This window comes from Kogia breviceps, chromosome 5 (genome assembly GCF_026419965.1).
Source record: "Kogia breviceps isolate mKogBre1 chromosome 5, mKogBre1 haplotype 1, whole genome shotgun sequence".
Classification (NCBI taxonomy): Eukaryota; Metazoa; Chordata; class Mammalia; order Artiodactyla; family Physeteridae; genus Kogia; species Kogia breviceps.
Window position 1 is genome coordinate 29,065,810 of NC_081314.1, and position 24,949 is coordinate 29,090,758.

At 39.1% G+C, this 24,949-nt stretch overlaps 1 protein-coding gene across 1 annotated transcript in view; it reads right to left on the bottom strand.

The window, feature by feature from the left end:
* The window catches only part of COL6A5 (collagen type VI alpha 5 chain), a 148,029-nt gene that overhangs the window by 107,309 nt on the left and 15,771 nt on the right, over window positions 1-24,949 (bottom strand). Inside the window, exons 2-3 of the mRNA XM_067033807.1 lie at window positions 2,669-2,764; window positions 934-1,524 (exon numbers count right to left, since the gene is read on the bottom strand). Coding sequence (XP_066889908.1) covers window positions 934-1,524; window positions 2,669-2,735 — 658 coding nt within the window. The 5' untranslated portion in view covers window positions 2,736-2,764. The remainder of the gene's footprint in view (window positions 1-933; window positions 1,525-2,668; window positions 2,765-24,949) is intronic.

Here is a 24,949-nt window from a genome sequence, read left to right on the forward strand (position 1 = left end):
AAAGTAATGTTTGAAGATGAAAGAGCCACCACCAACCTAATTATCTAAATAGAAAAAAGACAACTTGTCAACTTGAACACTGACCCTATAGTGTTACAAGGGAAATAAACTTCTTATGATTCAGGAAGTCTATTTGTTATTAAGACCTAGGCTGGTCTGACTGCAAAATCAACCCATAGTGATAGCCAAGGAATTTGTGAATGATAGAGCAGGATAAAATTTCAAGATCATTCCAACTCTCATATCTTACAAAGGAGGATGCTGATGCAAGGCTCAGAGAGATGACATCACTTCCTCAAGTTCACAGCCAGCTAGTGGCACTGTCTGGACCTCTTGACCTGTGGTCAGGGCACTTTGTACCAAACCAGGTGGCTTCCTCAAGTCTTAGAACTAGATAGCACCTACTCAGAATAGCCCCTCATCAACAATAGAGAACAGAGGCAGCCAGAAAGATCCATTTTGCTGGGGGCTCTTTCTACCTCACTCTGGAGGCAATGGCTGGGGTCCCTCATCAGTGCAGCACACTTACTGGGCACCTCCCATGAGTGTGTACTGGCCTGTTTCATCTGTTCATCAACAGTGCATGTGTAGCTTCCTGTCTCACTTTACCCTTTCTTTACTAATGCTTTCTAGGATTACCTCCCACGTAAACTACTTGTACTCAAGGGTCTTCTGTTTCAAGTATTCATGGAGAACTTGCTTAAGACATAAATAAAGCATTTTTCAAATGAGAAGCTGTAAGTCATGGGGGTAAAGTAGCCCTCCTTTCAGCCTAGGGGATCAAGACTGAAAGTTGATGAGAAGGAGGTCTTCTGCATTTCCACATGAAATACTGAGATTTCTGGTGAGTGGCACCATAGAGATAATAGGAGATGGCTCTCTGGACCAGATTACATGGGGATGGGACACCTCTTCAACCAAGGGCTTCCTTACCTACTGTATGAGAGTGGGCTGCTACCTCCTTGTACTGAGCCACATCCTTGAGAATCTGCGTCATGTTTTGGGAGAACATGCTGAGATCTTGGACCGTCTGGAGGCTGTAGTGGAACTGTCCTGTGGCCATGGCCTTCAGAGTTTCCTCAGGCGTCCCCTGCATCCCCACTGAGATGATCCTCACGCCGTCACTGCGCAGCGCCTTGGAGGGTGCTTCCACGGCATCCTCAGACTCAGCTGAAGCCAAGACCACCAGGATCGGAGGAAACTGTCTCCTGTCCCTCCCATTTGAGAAGTAGGTCGTGTGCACCTCCCGGAGAGCATTCCCAATTCGCAGGGAACCACCCAAGAACCTGAAGTTCTTCTTGAGGTGGTTCAACATGGGGCCTCTGCTCTTGAAGGTGCTGAGCTGGAATTCTCTGTGGAGCCTGTCGCTGTACTGGGCCAGGCCCACACGGTACTTGTGGGCCTCTATGGGGAGGTTGCTGATCATCTTGTTGATGAACATCTTCACAAATGGGAAGGATTTAATTCCCAGGTAGTTGGAGCTATCCACCAGAAACACCACATCGGCATACTCAGGGCCTGGCCCTATCAAAATAAAATGACAACAAACCCTTTGGGTCAAGAGGGACAGTTTTTGTACCCTCCTATCAGTCAGTCATCAGCTGCAGACTTCTCTCAAGAACTGGAGAGAAGGAGTGGAGGGTTACGGGTAAGGTGGCTCTGGGAAAGCCAAGGGCAAATGTCCTGATAAAGTGGGGTACAGCCATGAGCTGTTACCATTGCAGGCAATATTCACAGCAGTTGGGGGTGGGGGAAAGTGTACCTGCCTCATAAAGAGAGTCTGGACAAGGGGAGGCACCAGGAGCATTGGCTTTAGTAGTCATGGTCAGCCACCTCTACCCACCCAGTTAGTGATCTACTGGTAAATGTTTAACTAAGCAGGACATTTCTTTCAAAATGACCCTGAAATTCACTAGGAAGTCCTAGGGTAGCACAGTGCAGAGTTAAAAATACTTCTTTGAATGATGTTTTTAGTAATTACAGAAGAGTAGAAAAACCTAGCTTTCATATTCCATATATGTATGTATGGAATATGAAAGCTTTTATATTACTTATTATATATATATATAAAATTTCCTCTGTGGTGTTCCTTTTCTTCCTTTTCTTTCATTTATTAAAGCCAAGGTGCTGGGGCTTCCCTGGTGGCGCAGTGGTTGGGAGTCCGCCTGCCTATGCAGGGGACACGGGTTTGTGTCCCAGTCCAGGAGGATCCCACATGCCGTGGAGCAGCTAAGCCAGTGAGCCATGGCCGCTGAGCCTGTGTCTGGAGCCTGTACTCCACAGCGAGAGACCACAACAGTGAGAGGCCCACGTACCGCAAAAAAAAAAAAAAAAAAAAAAAAGCCAAGGTGCAAACTGACCCACAAAACATATGGGTTGACTCTATTCATACAGACATGGAACATCAGGACTTCAGCAAATCAATGAATAATTAAATTTTTTCTAGCCAAGTGTAGCATAATTCATGCCTTTTGCGCATGGCTTTCCATCATCTTTGAGAGCTTACATTTGCTTGATATAATATATCGCCAACTACAAATAAATTCTGTCTGCTTTGATTTTTTTAGTAAAGAAACAAATTCCTTGTTTCTATTTATTAAAATAAAGATTTGTTGAGACATAAAATGTTTATTTTCCTAATAATAAAAAACATAAAATATACTGGTACCTGGGCTCTGATATGTCAGTACTTCAGTCCAAAGGATGAGAACAAATACAATTAGCAGGATCTTCATTTTGTTAGTGACGTTTTCTTGCTTTTACTCTGTAAAAAATGTTATTTACAATATAAAAAATCTCATTGTCTAACAAGAAATAACTACTGGGGAAGTTGGTTTAGAGCACAATATACTGTAAATACTGTATTTGTCAACAATGTCAGTTGTGTTTAAAACATTCATCAAGAGTTTGAGTATTTGTTGAAAATAGATAATGCTAATGTTTGCTGAGTCCTTACCATGGCTCAGATACTTTTCTCAGTGCTTTATAAATATCATCTTATTTAACCCTCACAACCATCTTACTGGGAGGTACAACTACTATATCCACGTGACAGATAAGGAAACAGGCACAGGTGACTTGGTAAGTGGTGGATCCATTATCCTAACCCAGACAAGGTGATCACAGAGCCCAAGCTCTTAACCACTGTGCCATGAGGTTTATACAAAATCTTTGGACTCAGAACTTATGTAGTCACTATTTTTGACCATCTATTTTCATGTCAACAATGACTATTTTATATGTCCACAACTTGGCTCAAAAATGTAACAGCTACCCATGTTTCTTTCTTCATTAAACCCTTGTAAGAACTGTTCCCTCGTTTCTGGTTATACTCAGTTTTATAAATTACTTTAACTTCAGTATTTCTCTCCATGAGCACACAATGAGAAATCTTCATGGGAATTTACAATCTTACAGAAATTCCACCAAGTCAAAGTTGTTCTCTATTAATAGGGAAATAGATAAAATAACCAATACTCAAAAGTAGAGATGCCTTTAATGAGATACCAAAGGTATAAGGACTGGATTTTATTCTAGAGGTGACCTTTCCAGCAGTTATTTTGAAATTGCTAATCATGTGGGAAGACTGAGAGAATCACTGGAAACTAGATTTGGAAGTCACCCTATAGATCATTTAGACTAAACCCTTATTTTGCTAAGCAGGAAATCGAGACTCCCCAGTAGTTATTGGCTGAATCATGTTAGCGATGACTTTCAGATCTATACTCATCATATTCTAATATATCATATATTTTACTTATTCATTAATTTTATTACTGAGATATAATTCAAATTCTACAAAATTTACCCTTTAGAGTGGACAATTCAATGTGTTTTAGTATATTAATAGTATTTGCATCCCAGCAGCAGTGATTTTAGGAAGTTCATTCTACTACAAGGACACTGGTACTAGTTAGTGCCATTTTAGATTCCTCCCTCTAGCCTATTAGTGCCAGGGGACTAAACCATTCACCAGCCAGTCAACACAAGGCCCAGGCACAGGGGTCCTGCAGCGAGCCACCTGTGACCTGCCTCTATCCACCAGCAGGCTGGCACCAGCCCCTGGACACCATAGGCTCCACAGGCAGCCACTGGGAACCCAGCCCTGCCCAACAGCACGAGGCAGAGCCTGGCAACCTACTAGCCTAGAGTCCAGCCCTTCTTACCAGTGTGACCGGTAGTAAGCCCCACCACAACAGAAGGACACATGCAGCCCACATAAGGGGCACCCATAGAGCACATAGTTCTGGTGAACAGAAGGAAGTGTGCTGCTGGGCCCCGTAAGACATCTCTTACATAAGACCACTCCTCCAATATAAAAAATGTAACTTACCTACCTAATATATAGAAATAAAGACAGAGAGTTATGCAAAATAAATGACAGAAAAATATGTTTCAAATGAAGGAACAAGATAAAACCCCAGAAGAAGAACTAAGTGAAGAGACATAAGCAGTCTACCTGATAAAGAGTTCAAGGTAATGATCATAAAGAGGCTCAATGAACTCACAGGAAGAATAAATGAACACAGCAACAATATTAACAAAGAATTAGAAAATGTAAAGAAGAACCAAAGAGAATAATAAAATAACTGAAATAAAAAATACACTAAAAGGAATCAACACTAGATGTGATCTTCCAGAGGAACAGATCAGCAAATTGGAAGACAGTGGTGGAAATCACACAAGCTGAAAAGAAAGAAGAAAAAAGAATTTTTAAAAAACGAGTCTAGGGCTTCCCTGGTGGCGCAGTGGTTGAGAGTCCGCCTGCCGATGCAGGAGACGCGGGTTCGTGCCCTGGTCCGGGAGGATCCCACATGCCGCGGAGCGACTGAGCCCGTGAGCCATGGCCGCTGAGCCTGTGCGTCCGGAGCCTGTGCTCCGCAGCGGGAGAGGCCACAGCAGTGAGAGGCCCGCATACCGCAAAAAAAAAAAAAAAAAAAAAAAAAAAAACTAGTCTAGTTTTAGGGATCTCTGTGACAACATCACACATACTAATATATGTATCATAGAAGTTCCAAAGGAAAAGAGAGGGAGAAAGGGACAGATAACTTATTTGAATAAATAATAGCTGAAAACTTCCCTAACTTAGGAAAGGAAACAGACAAACAGATCTAGGAAGCACAGAGAGTCTAAAACTAAATGAACCCAAAGAGATCCACACAAAGACACATTGTAATTAAAATTGCAAAAATTAAAGATAAAGAGAGAATATTAAAAGAAGCAAGGAAAAAGCAGTTAGTTACATACAAGGGAACTCCCATAGACTATCAGCTGACTTTTCAGCAGAAACTATGCAAACCACAAGGGAGTGGCACAATATATTTAAAGTGATGAAAGAAAAAACCTACAACCAAGAACACTCTACCCAGCAAGGCTATAATTACGATTTGAATGACAGATCAAGAGTTTTGCAGATAAGTGAAGGCTAAAAGAGTTCAGCACCTCTAAAGCAGCTTTACAAGAAGTATTAAAGAGGCATCTTGTGGCGGAAGAGTAAGACGCGGAGATCTCCTTCCTCCTCACAGAGACATCAGAAATACATCTACACGTGGAGCTTCTCCTGTAGAGCACCCACCGAACGCTGGCAGAGGACCTCGGACCTCCAAAAAGGCAAGAAACTCCCCACATATCTGGGTAGGGCAAAAGAAAAAAGAATAAACAGGGACAAAAGAATAGGGACGGGACCTACGCCAGTGGGAGGGAGCCGAGAAGGAGGAAAGACTCCCACACACTAGAGGCCCCTTCGCGGGCGGAGACTGCGGGCGCCGGAGGGGGAAGCTCCGGAGCCGCGGAGGACAGCTCAGCCACAGGGGTGCGGAGGGCAAAGCGGAGAGATTCCCGCAGAGGATCGGTGCCGACCGGCGCTCACCAGCCCGAGAGGCTTGTCTGCTCGCCCGCCGGGGCGGGCGGGGCCGGGAGCTGAGGCTCGGGCTTCAGTCGGATCCCGGGGAAAGGGCTGGAGTTGGCAGAGTGAAGACAGCTTGAAGGGGGCTAGTGCGCCACGGCTGGCCGGGAGGGAGTTCGGGAGAAGTCTGGAGCTGCCGAAGAGGCAAGAGACCTTTTCCTCCCTCTTTGCTGCCTGGGCGCGAGGAGAGGGGATTAAGTGCGCCGCTTAAAGGAGCCCTAGAACCGGGCGCGGAGCTGCCGAAGGGACAAGAGACTTTTTCTTGTCTCTTTGCTTCCTCGGGTGTGAGGTGAGGGGATTAAGAGCACCGCGTAGAGGAGCTCCAGAAACGGGCGCGAGCCGCGGCTGTCGGCACGGACAGTAGAGACGGGTGTCGGACGCTAAGGTTGCTGCTGCCACCACCAAGAGGCCTGTGTGTGAGCACAGGTCACTCTCCACACCGGCCCTCCCGGGAGCACGTGCAGTCCGCCACTGCCGGGGTCCCGGGATCCAGGGACAGGTTCCCCGGGAGAACGCACGGCGCGCCTTGGGCCTGTGCAGCGTCACGTCGGCCTCTGACGTCGCGGACTCGCCCCGCCCCCGTGCCACTCCCTCCCCCCAGCCTGAGTGAGCTGGAGCCCCCGAATCAACTGCTCCTTTAACATCGTCCTGTCTGAGCGAAGGGCAGTCGCCCTCGGACAACCTACACGCAGAGGCGGGACCAAGTCCAAAGCTGAACCCCAGGAGCTGTGCGAACAGAGAGGAGAGGGGGAGATCTCTCCCAACAGCCTCAGAAGCGGCGGATTAAAGCTCCACAATCAACTTGAAGTGCCCTGCATCTGTTGAAAACCTGAATAGACAACGAATCATCCCAAGTTGAGGAGGTGGACTTTGGGAGCAAGATATACTATTATTTTCCCCTTTTTTTTCTTTTTGTGGGTGTGTATGTGTGTGCTGCTGTGTGAGATTTTGTCTGTATAGCTTTGCTTGCACCATTTGTCCTAGGGTTAGACCGACCCATTTTTCTGTTTTTTGTTTGTTTGTTTTTTTGTTTGTTTGTTTGTTTTTGTTGTTTTTTAAAAGGAAATTTTTCTTCTTAATAATTATTTTTTATTTTAATAACTATACTTTATACTACTCTGTCTTCTCCCTTTCTTTCTTCCTTTCTTCCCTCCTTCCCTCCTTTCTTCCTTCCTTCCCCCTTCTTTCCTCCCTTCCTCTCTTCCTTCCTCCCTTTCTTCCTCTGCACCTTCCGTCCTTGCTTTCTTGCTTCCTTCCTTCATTTCTTCCTTCCTTTCTTCCTTCCTTCCCTCCCTCCCTCCTTCCTTCCTTTTCTTTCCTCTCTATTTATTCTACCATTTATTTTGAGCCGTGTGGATTAAAGGTTCTTGGCGCCCCAGCCAGGCACCAGGGCGGTGTCCCTGAGGTGGGAGAACCAACCTCAAGACACTAGTCCACAAGAGACCTCCGAGCTCCACGTAATATCAGACGGCGAAAATCTCCCAGAGATCTCCATCTCAACACCAAGACCCAGCTTCACTCAAGGACCAGCAAAGAACAGTGCTGGACACCCTATCCCCAACAAAGAGCAAGACAGGTCTACAGCCCCGTCCATTAGCAGAGAGACTGCCTAAAATCATAATAAGGTTACCAACATCCCCAAACACACCACCAGACGAGGACCTGCCCACCAGAAGGACAAGATCCAGCCTCATCCACCAGAACAGAGGCACTAGTCCCCCCAACCAGGGAATCTACTCAACCCACTGAACCAACCTTAGCCACTGCGGACAGCCACCAAAACCAACAGGAACTACGAACCTGCAGCGTGCAAAAAGGAGACCTCAAACACAGTAAGATAAGCGAAATGAGAAGACAGAAAAACACACAACAGATGAAGGAGCAAGATAAAAACACACCAGACCTAACAGATGAAGAGGTAATAGCCAATCTACCTGAAAGAGAATTTAGAATAATGATGGTGAAGATGATGCAAAATCTTGGAAATAGAATAGACAATTTGCAAGAAACAGTTAACAGGGACCTAGAAGAAATAAAGAGGAAGCAAGCAACGATGAGCAACACAATAAATGAAATTAAAAATACTCTAGATGGGATCAATAGCAGAATAACTGAGGCAGAAGGACGGATAAGTGACCTGGAAGATAAAATAGTGGAAATAACTACTGCAGAGCAGAAGAAAGAAAAAAGAATGAAAAGAACTGAGGACAGTCTCAGAGACCTCTGGGACAACATTAAAGGCACCAACATTCGAATTATAGGGGTCCCAGAAGAAGAAGAGAAAAAGAAAGGGACTGAGAAAATATTTGAAGAGATTATAGTTGAAAACTTCCCTAATATAGGAAAGGAAATAGTCAATCAAGTCCAGGAAGCACAGAGAGTTCCATACAGGATAAACCCAAAGAGAAACACGCCACGACACATAATAATCAAACTGTCAAAAATTAAATACAAAGAAAACATATTAAAAGCAGCAAGGGAAAAACAACAAATAACACACAAGGGAATCCCCATAAGATTAACATCTGATCTTTCAGCAGAAACTCTACAAGCCAGAAGGGAGTGGCAGGACATATTTAAAGTGATGAAGGAAAAAAACCTACAACCAAGATTACTCTACCCAGCAAGGATCTCATTCAAATTTGATGGAGAAATTAAAACCTTTACAGACAAGCAAAAACTGAGAGAGTTCAGCACCACCAAACCAGCTCTACAACAAATGCTAAAGGAACTTCTCTAGGCAAGAAACACAAGAGAAGGAAAAGACCTACAAGAACAACCCGAAACAAGTAAATGGTAATAGGAACATACATATCGATAATTACCTTAAATGTAAATGGATTAAATGCTCCCACCAAAAGACACAGACTGGCTGAATGGATACAAAAACAAGACCCATATATATGCTGTCTACAAGAGACCCACTTCAGACCTAGGGACACATACAGACTGAAAGTAAGGGGATGGAAAAAGATATTCCATGCAAATGGAAGTCAGAAGAAAGCTGGAGTAGCAATTCTCATATCAGACAAAATAGACTTTAAAATAAAGACTATTACAAGAGACAAAGAAGGACACTACATAATGATCAAGGGATCGATCCATGAAGAAGATATAACAATTGTAAATATTTATGCACCCAACATAGGAGCACCTCAATACATAAGGCAAATACTAACAGCCTTAAAAGGGGAAATCGACAGCAACACAATTATAATGGGGGACTTTAACACCCCACTTTCACCAATGGACAGATCATCCAAAATGAAAATAAATAAGGAAACACAAGCTTTAAATGATACATTACACAAGATGGACTTAATTGATATTTATAGGACATTCCATCCAAAAACAACAGAATACACATTTTTCTCAAGTGCTCATGGAACATTCTCCAGGATTGATCATATATTGGGTCACAAATCTAGCCTTGGCAAATTTAAGAAAATTGAAATCGTATCAAGTATCTTTTCCGACCACAACGCTATGAGACTAAATATCAATTATAGGAAAAGATCTGTAAAAAATACAAACACATGGAGGCTAAACAATACACTACTTAATAACGAAGTGATCACTGAAGAAATCAAAGAGGAAATCAAAAAATACTTAGAAACAAATGACAATGGAGACACAACGACCCAAAACCTATGGGATACAGCAAAAGCAGTTCTAAGAGGCAAGTTTATAGCAATACAATCATACCTTAAGAAACAGGAAACATCTCGAATAAACAACCTAACTTTGCACTTAAAGCAATTAGAGAAAGAAGAACAAAAAACCCCCAAATTTAGCAGAAGGAAAGAAATCATAAAGATCAGATCAGAAATAAATGAAAAAGAAGTGAAGGAAACAATAGCAAAGATCAATAAAACTAAAAGCTGGTTCTTTGAGAAGATAAATAAAATTGATAAACCATTAGCCAGACTCATCAAGAATAAAAGGGAGAAGACTCAAATCAATAGAATTAGAAATGAAAAAGGAGATATAACAACTGACACTGCAGAAATACAAAAGATTATTAGAGATTACTACAAGCAACTGTATGCCAATAAAATGGACAACCTGGAAGAAATGGACAAATTCTTAGAAATGCACAACCTGCCGAGACTGAACCAGGAAGAAATAGAAAATATGAACAGACCAATCACAAGCACTGAAATTGAAACTGTGATTAAAAATCTTCCAGCAAACAAAAGTCCAGGACCAGATGGCTTCACAGGCGAATTCTATCAAACATTTAGAGAAGAGCTAACACCTATCCTTCTCAAACTCTTCCAACAGATAGCAGAGGGAGGAACACTCCCAAACTCATTCTATGAGGCCAACATCACCCTGATACCAAAACCAGACAAAGACGTCACAAAGAAAGAAAACTACAGGCCAATATCACTGATGAACATAGATGCAAAAATCCTCAACAAAATATTAGCAAACAGAATCCAACAGCACATTAAAAGGATCATACACCATGATCAAGTGGGGTTTATCCCAGGAATGCAAGGATTCTTCAATATACGCAAATCAATCAATGTGATACACCATATCAACAAACTGAAGGAGAAAAACCATATGATCATCTCAATAGATGCAGAGAAAGCTTTTGACAAAATTCAACACTCATTTATGATAAAAACCTTGCAGAAAGTGGGCATAGAGGGAACTTTCCTCAACATAATAAAGGCCATATATGACAAACCCACAGCTAGCATTGTTCTCAATGGTGAAAAACTGAAACCATTTCCACTAAGATCAGGAACAAGACAAGGTTGCCCACTCTCACCACTCTTATTCAACATAATTTTGGAAGTTCTAGCCACAGCAATCAGAGAAGAAAAAGAAATAAAAGGAATCCAAATAGGAAAAGAAGAAGTAAAGCTGTCACTGTTTGCAGATGACATGATACTATACATAGAGAATACCAAGGATGCTACCAGAAAACTACTAGAGCTAATCAATGAATTTAGTAAAGTTGCAGGATACAAAATTAATGCACAGAAATCTCTGGCATTCTTATACACTAATGATGAAAAATCTGAGACTGAAATTAAGAAAACGCTCCCATTTACCATTGCAACAAAAAGAATAAAATATTTAGGAATAAACCTACCTAAGGAGACAAAAGACTTGTATGCAGAAAACTATAAGACACTGATGAAAGAAATTAAAGATGATACAAATAGGTGGAGAAATATACCATGTTCTTGGATTGGAAGAATCAACATTGTGAAAATGACTATACTACCCAAAGCAATCTACCGATTCAATGCAATCCCTATCAAATTACCACTGGCATTTTTTACAGAACTAGAACAAAAAATTTCACAATTTGTATGGAAACACAAAAGACCCCGAATAGCCAAAGCAATCTTGAGAACGAGAAATGGAGCTGGAGGAATTAGGCTCCCTGACTTCAGACTCTACTACAAGGCTATAGTAATCAAGACAATATGGTACTGGCACAAAAACAGAAATATAGATCAATGGAACAGGATAGAGAGCCCAGAGATAAACCCACACACATATGGTCACCTTATCTTTGATAAAGGAGGGAAGGATATACAGTGGAGAAAAGACAGCCTCTTCAATAAGTGGTGCTGGGAAAACTGGACAGCTACATGTAAAAGTATGAAATTAGAACACTCCCTAACACCACACACAAAAATAAACTCAAAATGGGTTAAAGACCTAAATGTAAGGCCAGACACTATCAAACTCTTAGAGGAAAACATAGGCAGAACACTATACGACATAAATCACAGCAAGATCCTTTTTGACCCATCTCCTAGAGAAATGGAAATAAAAACACAAATAAACAAATGGGACCTAATGAAACTTAAAAGCTTTTGCACAGCAAAGGATACCATAAACAAGACCAAAAGACAACCCTCAGAATGGGAGAAAATATTTGCAAATGAAGCAACTGACAAAGGATTAATTTCCAAAATTTATAAGCAACTCATGCAGCTCAATAACAAAAAAACAAACAACCCAATCCAAAAATGGGCAGAAGAACTAAATAGACATTTCTCTAAAGAAGATATACAGATTGCTAACAAACACATGAAAGAATGCTCAACCTCATTAATCATTAGAGAAATGCAAATCAAAACTACAATGAGATATCATCTCACACCGGTCAGATTGGCCATCATCAAAAACTCTAGAAACAATAAATGCTGGAGAGGGTGTGGAGAAAAGGGAACCCTCTTGCACTGCTGGTGGGAATGTAAATTGATACAGCCGCTATGGAGAACAGTATGGAGGTTCCTTAAAAAACTACAAATAGAACTACCATACGACCCAGCAATCCCACTACTGGGAATATACCCTGAGAAAACTATAATTCAGAAAGACTCATGTACCAAAATGTTCATTGCAGCTCTATTTACAATAGCCAGGACATGGAAGCAACCTAAGTGTCCATCAACAGATGAATGGATAAAGAAGATGTGGCACATATATACAATGGAATATTACTCAGCCATAAAAAGAAATGAAACTGAGTTATTTATAATGAGGTGGATGGACCTGGAGTCTGTCATACAGAGTGAAGTAAGTCAGAAGGAGAAAAACAAATACCGTATGCTAACACATATATATGGACTCTAAGGGAAAAAAATGTCATGAAGAGGTTAGTGGTAGGACGGGAATAAAACACAGACTTACTCGAGCATGGACTTGAGGATATGGGGAGGGGGAGGGGTGGGCTGTGACAAAGTGGGGGAGTGGCAGGGACATATATACACTATCAAATGTAAATTAGATAGCTGGTGGGAAGCTGCTGCATAGCACAGCTGTGCTGTGTGACCGCCTGGGGGGGTGGGATAGGGAGGGTGGGAGAGAGGGTGATGCAAGAGGGAGGAGATGTGGGAGCATGTGTGTATGTATAACTGATTTAGTTTGTTGTAGAGGGAAAACTAACACACTATTGTAAAACAATTATACTCCAATAAAGATGTTAAAAAAAATAATAATAAAAATAAAAATAAAAAAAAAAAAAAAAAAAAAAAAAGAGGCATCTTGAAGTATCAATAGAAAAGAAAATACCACAACTAGAACCATAAAAATTACAAAAGGAAAAATAATCTCATTGTAAAGGCAAATATACAATAAAGGTAATCAATCAACCACTTATAAAGCTAGTAGGAAGGTTAAAAGACAAAAGTAATAAAATTATCTATATCCACAATAAGTAGGTAAGGGATACACAAAACAAAAAGATGTAAAATATGATGTCAAAACATTAAATGTGTGGTTGGGAGAGTAAAAAGTCAGGGCAGTTACACTGTATTTGAACTTAAGAGATCATCAACTTGAAATATATATATATATACACATATAATATTAAAAATATATATATAACTACATATTATTGCTATATATAAACCTCATAGTAACCACAAACCAAAAATCTATAAGAGATACACATACACACAAAAAAAGGGAATCAAAACATAATACTAAATAAAGTCATCAAATCACCAGGGAAGAGAGCAAAAGCAGAAGAAAGGAACAAAGAACTATGGATACAATCCCCAAGCAGTTAACAAAATGGCAATAAGTACATACCTATCAATAATTATTTTAAATGTAAATGGAATAAATGATCTAATCTAAAGACATAGAGTAGCTGGATGGATTAAAAAACAAGAGCCATATATATGCTGACTACAAGAGACTCACTTCAGATCTAAAGGCACACACAGACTGAAAGTGAGGTGATGGAAAAGGTATTCCATGCAAATGGAAATGAAAAGGAAGCTGGGTTAGCAATACTTATATCAGACAAAATAGACATTAAAACAAGAAACAGAGAAGAGACATTACATTATGATAAAGGGATCAATCCAAGAAGAAAATATAACAATTATAAATATATATACACCCAACATAGGAGCACCAAAATACATAAAGCAAATATTAACAAATGTAAAGGAAAAAACTGACAGTAACACAATAATCATAGGAAACTTGAACACTCTACTTACTTCAATAGATAGATCATTCAGATAATCAACAAGGAAATACTGGCCTTAAATGACACATTAGGCTAGATGGACTTAATAGATATTTACAGAACATTTCATTCAAAAACAACAGAATACACATTCTTTTCAAGTGCACATGGAACATTCTCCAAGATAGATCACATGCTAGGCCACAAAACAAGCCTCAATTAATTTAAGAAGACTGAAATCATATCAAGCATCTTTTCTGATAACAGTGATGTGAGACTAGAAATCAGCTACAAGAAAAGAACTGCAAAAAACACATACACAGGAGGCTAAACAATATACTACTAAACAACCAATGGGTCACTGAAGAAATCAGAAATACCCAGAGGAAAATCAAAATGGAAACACAACAACCCAAAATCTATGGGATACAGCAAAAGCAGTTATAAGAGGAAAGTTTATACTGATACAGCCTACTTCAAAAAACAAAAATAATCTCAAACAAACGACCTAACCTTATGCATAAAAGAACTAGAAAAACAAGGACACACAAAAGCCAATGCTAGTAAAAGGAATACAAATAAAAATATTAGCAGAAATAAGTGAAACAAAGACTGAAAAGTAGTAGAAAAAATCAATGAAACTAAGACTCATTTCTTTGAAAAGATAAACAAAATTGATAAACCTTTAGCCAGAATCATTAAGAAAAAAGAGAGAGAGCCTAAATAAATAAAATCAGAAATGACAGAGGAGAAGTTACAACTGACAGCACAGAAATACAAAGGATCATAAGAGACTACTATGAACAACTATATGCGAATAAAATGGACAACCTAGAAGAAATGGATAAATTCCTAGAAACATACAATCTCCAAAGACTGAATCAAGAAGAAACAGAAATTATGAACACACTGATTACCCCTAGTGAAATTGAATCAGTTATTTAAAAAAAAATCTCAACAAGCAAAAGTCCAGAACCAGAGGGCATCACAGGTAAATTCTACCAAACAATTAAGGAAGAGTTAACACTTGTCCTTCTTAAAATATTCCTCCCCAAAATAAAGAGTATAAAATGCTTTTGAACTCATTCTATGAGGCCAGGAAAACCCTGATACCAAAACCAGATACAGACATCACAAGAAAGAAAATTACAGGCCAATATCACTAATGAACACAGATGCAAAAATCCTCAACAAAATATTAGCGAACCAAATCCAACAATACATTGATCAAGTGGGATTAATCTCAGGGTGAAAGTGTTTTTCAATATCTGAAAATCAATCAGTGTGATACACCACAATACAAACTGAGGAATAAAACCCATATGATCATCTCAATAGATGCAGAAAAAGCTTTTGACAAAATTCAACATCCATTTATGATAAAAACTCTTCAGAAAGTGGATATAGAGGGAAACATACCTCAACATAATAAAAGCCACATATGAAAAACCCACAACATCACACACCATGGTGAAAAGTTGAAAGCATTCCCTCTAAGATCAGGAACAAGACAAGGATGTCCACTCTCACCACTTTTATTCAACACAGTATTGAAAGTCTTAGCCACAGCAATCACAAAGGACAAGAAAAAAAGGAATCCAAATTGAAAAAGAACCATTAAAACTATAACTGGGGCTTCCCTGGTGGCGCAGTGGTTGAGAATCCGCCTGCCGGTGCAGGGGACATGGGTTTGTGCCCCAGTCTGAGAAGATCCCACATGCCGTGGAGCAGCTGGGCCCATGAACCATGGACGCTAAGCCTGTGCATCCAGAGCCTGCGCTCTGCAACAGGAGAGGCCACAGCAGTGAGAGGCCCGCGTACCACAAAAACAAAACAAAACAAACTATAACTGTTTGCTGAAGACATTATACTATATATAGAAAATCCTAAAGATGTCCCCCCAAATTATGAGAACTAATAAATGAATTCAGTAAAGTTGCAGTATACAAAATTAACATGCAGACATATGCTGTGTATCTATACACTAACAACAAACTATCAGAAAGAGAAATTAAGAAAAGAATTCCATTTACAACTGCATCAAAAAGAATTAAATATCTAGGGATAAACCTAACTAAGGAAGTAGAAGAGTTGTACTTGGAAAACTATAAGACACTGATGAAAGAAACTGAAGACAACACAAACAAATGGAAAGTTATACCATGCTCATGGATTGCAAGAATTAATATTGTTAAAATGACCATACTACCCAAGGCAATCTACAGATTCAGTGTAATCACCATCAAAATACTAATGAAAATTTTCCCAGAACTAAAACAAATATTCTAAAATTTATATGAAAATGTAAATAACCCCAAATAACCAAAACAATCTTGAGAAAGAAAAAAGCTGTATCAACCTCCCTGATTTAAAACTATACTACAAATTTACAGTAATCAAAACAGCATGGTACTGACACAAAAACAGGCACATAGATCAATGGAACAGAATAGAGCTCAGAAATGAACCCACATTTATATGGTCAATCTATGACAAAGTAGGCAAGAACATACAATGGGGAAAGACAACTTCTTCAATAAATTATACTGGGAAAACTGGACAGCAACATGCAAAAGATATAATCTGGAGTACTTTCTCACACCACATACAAAAATAAACCCAAAATGGTTTAAATATTTAAATGCTAAGACCTGAAAACTCCTGGAACAAAACATAGGCAGTACACTCTTTGACATCAGTCTTAGCAATATTTTTTTGATATGTCTCCTCAAGCAAGGGCAACACAAACAAAAATAAACAAATGGGACTACATCAGACTAAAAAGCTTTTACACAGTGAAGGAAACTATTAACATAATTAAAGGCAGCATACTGAATGGGAGAAGATATTTTCAAACCATCTATCTGATAAGGGGTTGATACCGAAAATATACAAAGAACTGGGCTTCCCTGGTGGCGCAGTGGTTGAGAGTCCGCCTGCCAATGCAGGGGACACAGGTTCGTGCTCCAGTCCGGGAGGATCCCACATGCCGCGGAGCGGCTAGGCCCGTGAGCCATGGCCGCTGAGCCTGAGCGTCCGGAGCCTGTGCTCTGCAATGGGAAGGGCCACAACAGTGAGAGGCCCGCATACCACACACACACACACACAAAAATGCTGATATGAGCAAGCTCAGTTACGGGGTGGTAGATGGTCTTGGCAGGGGAACAACTGTCAGATTTTGTCAGATTGGGGGTCCCAATGCAGGGCCCCTCCTCATTTAGGACTCCAGAAAAGCAAAACAATAGGGATTCCTCACTTCTGGAAACAGACACTGCTTTCAAAAAAAAAGAAAGAAAATATACAAAGAACTCATACAACTTAGTATATTTAAAAAAAGACCCAATTAAAAAGTGGACAGGGCTTCCCTGGTGGCACAGTGGTTTAGAGCCTGCCTGCTGATGCAGGGGACACGGGTTTGTGCCCCGGTCCAGGAAGATCCCACATGTCGCGGAGTGGCTGGGCCCGTGAGCCATGGCCACTGGGCCTGCGCGTCCAGAGCCTGTGCTCTGCAATGGGAGAGGCCACAGCAGTGAGAGGCCTGCATACCACAAAAGAAAAAAAAAAAAAAAGGAAGTGGACAGAGGACCTAAGTAGACATTTTTCCAAAGAAGACATATGGATGGCCAACAGACACATGAAAAGATGCGCAATATCACTAATCATCAGAGAAATGCAAATCAAAACCACAATGAGATAGCACCTCACACCTGCCAGAATGGCTATTATCAAAAAGTCTACAACTAACAAATGTTAGTGAGGATGTGGAGAAAAGGGAACGCTTATACACTGTAGGTGGGAATATAAATTGGTACAGCCACTATGGAAAACAGTATGGAGGTTCCTCAAAAAATTAAAAATAGAACTACCATACAATCTAGCAAATCCACTCTGGCTATTTTACTGTAGAAAACAAAACACTAATTTAAAAATATATATGCATCCTCATATTCACCGTAGCATCATTTACAATAGCCAAGATATGCAAGCAATCTAAGTGTCTATCAATAGATGAATGGATAAAGAAGATGTGGTGTATACACCCAATAGAATATTACTCAGCCACAAAAAAAGAATGAAATCTTGCTGTTTGTGACAACATGGATGGAGCTAGAGGGTATTATGCTAAATGAAATAAGTCAAAAAGAGAAAGACAAATAGTGTATGATTTTACTTATATTTGGAATTTAAAAAAACAAAACAATGGAACAGAACATAGAATACAGAAAACAAACAGATAGTTGCCAGAGGAGAGGGGAGTGTGGGGACAAATTAAACAGGTGACAGGATCAAGACAGTACAAACTTCCAGTTACAAAATAAATAAGTCATGGGCATATAATGTACAGCATAGGGAACATAATCAATAATATTGTAATAACTTTGTATGGTGAGAGATGCTAACTAGATTTATGTGGTGATCATTTCATAATGTATAAAAATATTAACTCATTATGTATACATCTGAAACTAACATAATATTGTAAAGTCAATAATACTTCAATTATAAAACTTGATGAAGTCCAATTTGTCTATTTTTTTTCATGCTAGTGCTTTTTGGTGTCATAGCTAAATCACCATTACCACTCCACAGTCATGAAGATTTACTTTGTTTTTTCTTCTGAGAATTTTACAGTTTTATCATTTACATTTACATATCTGATCCATTTTGAGTAAACTTTGGTATATTGTTTGAGGTAGGGATACAACTCCATTCTTCTTCATGTGGATATTCACTTGTTCTAGCACCATTTGTTGAAAATTTGTTGAAATGACTTTTCTTTCACGATTGAATTATCTTGGCACCCATGTCAAAAACAAATTTACTACAGGCATCTTAGTTTGTTCTTGGACTCTCAATTATATTACTTGTATTTATTCTTATGCCAGTACCACACAGTCTTGACCACCTTTGTAGGAAGCTTTTAAGTCGGAAAGCAGTGAGACTTACAAATTTTTGTCTTTTTCAAGGTTGTTTTGGATATTCTGGGCCCCATGCATTTCCTTTTTTTAAAATTTAACATCTTTATTGGAGTATAATTGCTTTACAATGGTGTGTTAGTTTCTGATTTATAACAAAGTGCATCAGTTATATATACACATATGTTCCATATCTCTTCCCTCTCGCATTGCCCTCCCTCCCACTCCCCCATCCCACCCCTCTAGGTGGTCACAAAGCACTGAGCTGATCTCCCTGTGCTATGCGGCTGCTTCCTACTAGCTATCTATTTACGTTTAGTAGTGTATATATGTCCATGCCACTCTCTCACTTTGACACAGCTTACCCTTCCCCACCTCCCCATATCCTCAAGTCCAGTCCTAGTAGGTCTGTGTCTTTATTCCCATCTTGCCCCTAGGTTCTTCATGACCTTTTTTTTTCTCTTAGATTCCATATATGTGTGTTAGCATACAGTATTTGTTTTTCTCTTTCTGACTTACATCACACTGTATGACAGACTCTAGGTCCATCCAGCTCACTACAAATAACTCAATTTCATTTCTTTTTATGGCTGAGTAATATTCCATTGTATATATGTTCAACATATTCTTTATCCATACATCTGTTGATGGACACTTAGGTTACTTCCATGATCTGGTTATTGTAAATAGAGCTGCAATGAACATTTTGGTACATGACACTTTTTGAATTATGGTTTTCTCAGGGTATAGGCTGAGTGATGGGAATGCTGAGTCATATGGTAGTTCTATTATAAGCTTTTTTAGGAACCTCCATACTGTTCTCCATAGTGGCTGTATCAATTTACATTCCCACCAACAGTGCAAAAGGGTTCCCTTTTCTCCACACCCTCTCCAGCATTTATTGTTTCCAGACTTTTTGATGATGACCATTCTGACCGGTGTGAGATGATATCTCACTGTAGTTTTGATTTGCGTTTCTCTAATGATTAATGATATTGAGAATTCTTTCATGTGTTTGTTGGCAATCTATATATCTTTGGAGAAATGTCTATTTAGGTCTTCTGCCTATTTTGGAATTGGGTTGTTTGTTTTTTTGATATTGAGCTGCATGAACTGCTTGGACATTTTGGAGATTAATCCTTTGTCAGTTATTTCATCTGAAAATATTTTCTCCCATACTGAGGGTTGTCTTTTGGTCTTGTTTATGGTATCCTTTGCTGTGCAAAGGCTTTTAAGTTTCATTAGGTCCCATTTATTTATTTTTGTTTTTATTTCCATTTCTCTAGAAGGGGGGTTAAAAAGGATCTTGCTGTGATTTATGTCATAGAGTGTTCTGTTACATTTTCCTATAAGAGTTTGACAGTGTCTAGCCTTACACTTAGGTCTTTAATCCATTTTGAGTTTATTTTTGTGTATGGTGTAACAGAGTGTTCTACTTTCATGCTTTTACATGTACCTGTCCAGTTTTCCCAGGACCACTTATTGAAGAGGCTGTCTTTTCTCCACTGTATATTCTTGCCTCCTTTATGATAAGGTGACCGTATGTGTGTGGGTTTATCTCTGGGCTTTCTATCCTGTTCCATTGGTCTATATTTCTGTTTTTGTGCCAGTACCATACTGTCTTGATTACTGTAGTTTGTAGTATAGTCTGAAGTCACGGATCCTGATTCCTCCAGCTCTGTTTTTCTTTCTCAAGATTGCTTTGGCTATTCGGGGTCTTTTGTGTTTCCATACAAATTGTGAAACTTTTTGTTCTAGTTCTGTGAAAAATGCCAGTGGTGGTTTGATAGGGATTGCATTGAATCTGCAGATTGCTTTGTGTAGTAGAGTCATTTTTACAATGTTGATTCTTCCAATCCAAGAACATGGTATATCTCTCCATCTATTTGTATCATGTTTAATTTCTTTCATCAGTGTCTTATAATTTTCTGCATACAGATCTTTTGTCTCCTTATGCAGGTTTATTCCTAGATATTTTATTCTTTTTCTTGCAGTGTTAAATAGGAGTGTTTTCTTAATTTCACTCTCAGATTTCTCATCATTAGTGTATAAGAATGCCAGAGATTTCTATGCATTAATTTTGTATCCTACTACTTTACAAAATTCATTGATTAGCTCTAGTAGTTTTCTGGTAGCATCTTTAGGATTCTCTATGTAGATTATCATGTCATGTGCAAACAATGACAGCTTTACTTCTTCTTTTCCAATTTGGATTCCTTTTATTTCTTTTTCTTTTCTGATTGCTGTGGCTAAAACTTCCAAAACTATGTTGAATAAGAGTGGTGAGAGTGGGCAACCTGTCTTGTTCCTGATCTTCTTGGAAATGGTTTCAGTTTTTCACCATTGAGGACGATGTTGGTTGTGGGTTTGTCATATATGGCCTTTATTGTGTTGAAGAAAGTTCCCTCTATGCCTACTTTCTGCAGGGTTTTTATCATAAATAGGTGTTGAATTTTGTCAAAAGCTTTCTCTGCATGTATTGAGATGATCATATGGTTTTTCTCCTTCAGTTTGTTAATATGGTGTATCACATTGATTGATTGAAGAATCCTTGCATTTGTGGGATAAACCCCATTTGATCATGGAGTGTGATCCTTTTAATGTGCTGTTGGATTCTGTTTGCTAGTAAATTGTTGAAGATTTTTACATCTATGTTCATCACTGATATTGCCCTGTAGTTTTCTTTCTTCGTGACATCTTTGTCTGCTTTTGGCATCAGGGTCATAGTGACCTCGTAGAATGAGTTTGGGAGTGTTCCTCTCTCTGCTATACTTTGGAAGAGTTTGAGAAGGATAGGTGTTAACTCTTCTCTAAATGTTTGATAGAATTCGCCTGTGAAGCCATCTGGTCCTGAGCTTTTGTTTGTTGGAAGATTTTTAATCACAGTTTCAATTTCAGTGCTTCTGATTGGTTTGTTCATATTTTCTATTTCTTCCTGATTCAGTCTTGGCATGTTGTGTGTTTTTAAGAATTTGTCCATTTATTCCAGGTTGTCCATTTTACTGGCATATAGTTGCTTTTACTAATCTCTCATGATCCTTTGTATTTCTGCAGTGTCAGTTGTTACTTCTTCCTTTTCATTTCTAATTCTATTGATTGGAGTCTTCTTCCTTTTTTTCTTGATGGGTCTGGCTAATTGTTTACCAGTTTTGTTTTCCTTCTTAAAGAACCAGCTTTTAGCTTTAATGATCTTTGCTATTGTTTCCTTCATTTCTTTTTCATTTATTTCTGATGTGATCCTTTTGATTTCTTTCCTTCTGCTAACTCTGTGGGGTTTTTTTTGTTCTCCTTTCTCTAATTGCTTTATGTTCAAGGTTAGGTTGTTTATTTGAGATGTTTCCTGTGTCTTAAGGTAGGATTGTATTGCTATAAACTTCCCTCTTAGAACTGCTTTTACTGTATCCCATAGGTTTTGGGTCGTCATGTCTCCAATGTCATTTGTTTCTAGGTATTTTTTGATTTCCTCTTTGATTTCTTCAGTGATCACTTCGTTATTAAGTAGTGTATTGTTTAGCCTCCATGTGTTTGAATGTTTTACAGATCTTTTGCTGTAATTGATATCTAGTCTCATAACGTTGTGGCCAGAAAAGATACTTGATATGATTTCAATTTTCTTAAATGTACCAAGGCTTGATTTGTGACCCAAGATATGATCTATCCTGGAGAATGTTCCATGAGAACTTGAGAACAATGTGTATTCTGTTGTCTTTGGACAGAATGTCCTATGAATATCAATTAAGTCCATCTTGTTTAACGTATCATTTAAAGCTTGGGTTTCCTTACTTATTTTCATTTTGGGTGATCTGTCCATTGGTGAAAGTGGGGTGTTAAAGTTCCCTACTATGGTTGTGTTACTGTGGATTTCCCCTTTGATGGCTGTTAATATTGGCTTTATGTATTGAGGTACTCTTCTGTTGGGTGCATAAATGTTTACAATTGTTATATCTTCTTCTTGGATCGATCTCTTGATCATTATGTAGTGCCCTTCTTTGTCTCTTGTTATAGTCTTTATTTTAAAGTTTATTTTGTCTAATATGAGAATTGCTACTCCAGCTTTCTTCTGATTTCCATTTGCGAGGAATATCTGTTTCCATCCCCTCATTTTCAGTCTGTATGTGTCCCTAGGTCTGAAGTCGGTCTCTTGTAGAGAGCATATATATGGGTCTTGTTTTTGTATCCATTCAGCCAGTCTGTGTCTTTTGGTGGGAACACTTAATCCATTTACATTTAAGGTAATTATCAATATATGTGATCCTATTCCCATTTTCTTAATCGTTTTGGGTTTGTTATTGTAGGTCTTTTCCTTCTCTTGTGTTTCTTGCCTAGAGAAGTTCCTTTACCATTTGTTGTGAACCTGGATTGGTCATTCTGAACTCTCTCAGCTTCTGCTTGTCTGTAAAGCTTTTAATTTCTCCATCAAATCTGAATGAGATCCTTGCTGGGTAATCTTGGTTGTGGGTTTTTCCCCTTCATCACTTGAAATGTGTCCTGCCACTCCCTTCTGGCTTGCAGTGTTTCTGCTGAAAGATCAGCTGTTAACCTTATGGGGATTCCCTTGTGTGTTATTTGTTGTTTTTCCCTTGCTGCTTTTAATATGTTTTCTTTGTATTTAATTTTTGATAGTTTGATTAATATGTGTTTTGGCGTGTTTCTCCTTGGATTTATCCTGTATGGGACTCTCTGTGCTTCCTGGACTTGATTAACTATTCCCTTTCCCATATTAGGAAAGTTTTCAACTCTAATCTCTTCAAATATTTTCTCAGTCCCTTTCTTTTTGTCTTCTTCTTCTGGGACCCCTATAATTTGAATATTGCTGTGTTTAATGTTGTCCCAGAGGTCTCTGAGACTGTCCTCAGTTCTTTTCATTCTTTTTTCTTCATTTTGCTCTACAGTAGTTATTTCCACTATTTTATCTTCCAGGTAACTTATCCATTCCTCTGCCTCAGTTATTGTGCTATTGATCCCTTCTAGAGAATTTTTAATTTCAGTTATTGTGTTGTTATTCATTGTTTGTTTCCTCTTTAGTTTTTCTAGGTCCTTGTTAAATGTTTCTTGTATTTTCTCTATTCTATTTCCAAGATTTTGGATCATCTTTACTATCATTATTCTGAATTCTTTTTCAGGTAGACTGCCTATTTCCTCTTCATTTGTTAGGTCTGGTGGGTTTTTACCTTGCTCCTTCATCTGCTGTGTGTTTTTCTGTCTTCTCATTTTGCTTAACTTACTGTGTTTGGGGTCTCCTTTTCACAGGCTGCTGGTTCATAGTTCCCTTTGTTTTTGGTGTCTGTCCCCAGTGGCTAATGTTGGTTCAGTCGGTTGTGTAGGCTTTCTGGTGGAGGGGACTAGTGCCTGTGTTCCGGTGGATGAGGTTGGATCTTGTCTTTCTGGTGGGCAGGTCTACCTCTGGTAGTGAGTTTTGGGGTGTCTGTGACCTTATTATGATTTGAGGCAGCCACTCTGCTAATGGATGGGGCTGTGTCCTGTCTTGCTAGTTGTTTGGCATAGGGTGTCCAGCACTGTAGCTTGCTGGTCGTTGAGTGAAACTGGGTCTTTGTGTTGAGATGGAGATCTCTGGGAGATTTTCACCATTTGATAATATTTGGAGCTGGGAGGTCTCTTTTGGACCAGTGTACTGAAGTTGGCTCTCCCACCTCAGAGGCACAGCACTGACTCCTAGCTGGAGCACCAAGAGCCTTTTATCCACACAGCTCAGAATAAAAGGGAGAAAAAATAGAAAGAAAGAAAGAAAGAAAGAAAGAAAGAAAGAAAGAAAGAAAGAAAGAAAGAAAGAAAGAAAGAAAGAAAGAAAGAAAGAAAGAAAGAAAGAAAGAAAGATGATAAAATAAAGTAAAATAAAATAAAGTTATAAAATAAAAAATAATTATGAAGAAAAAAATTTTTTAAAGTAAAAAAAAAAAAAATGGTAGGACAGAACCCTAGGACAAATGGTGAAAGCAAATCTATACAGACAAAATAACACAGAGAAGCATACAAATACCACTGCACAAAAAGAGAAAAAGGGAAATAAATAATATATCTTTGTTCCCAATGTCCACCTCCTCAATTTGGGATGATTCATTGTCTATTCAGTTATTCCATAGAAGCAGGGTACATCAAGTTGATTGTGGAGCTTTAATCCACTGCTCCTGGTGTTGCTGGGAGAAATTT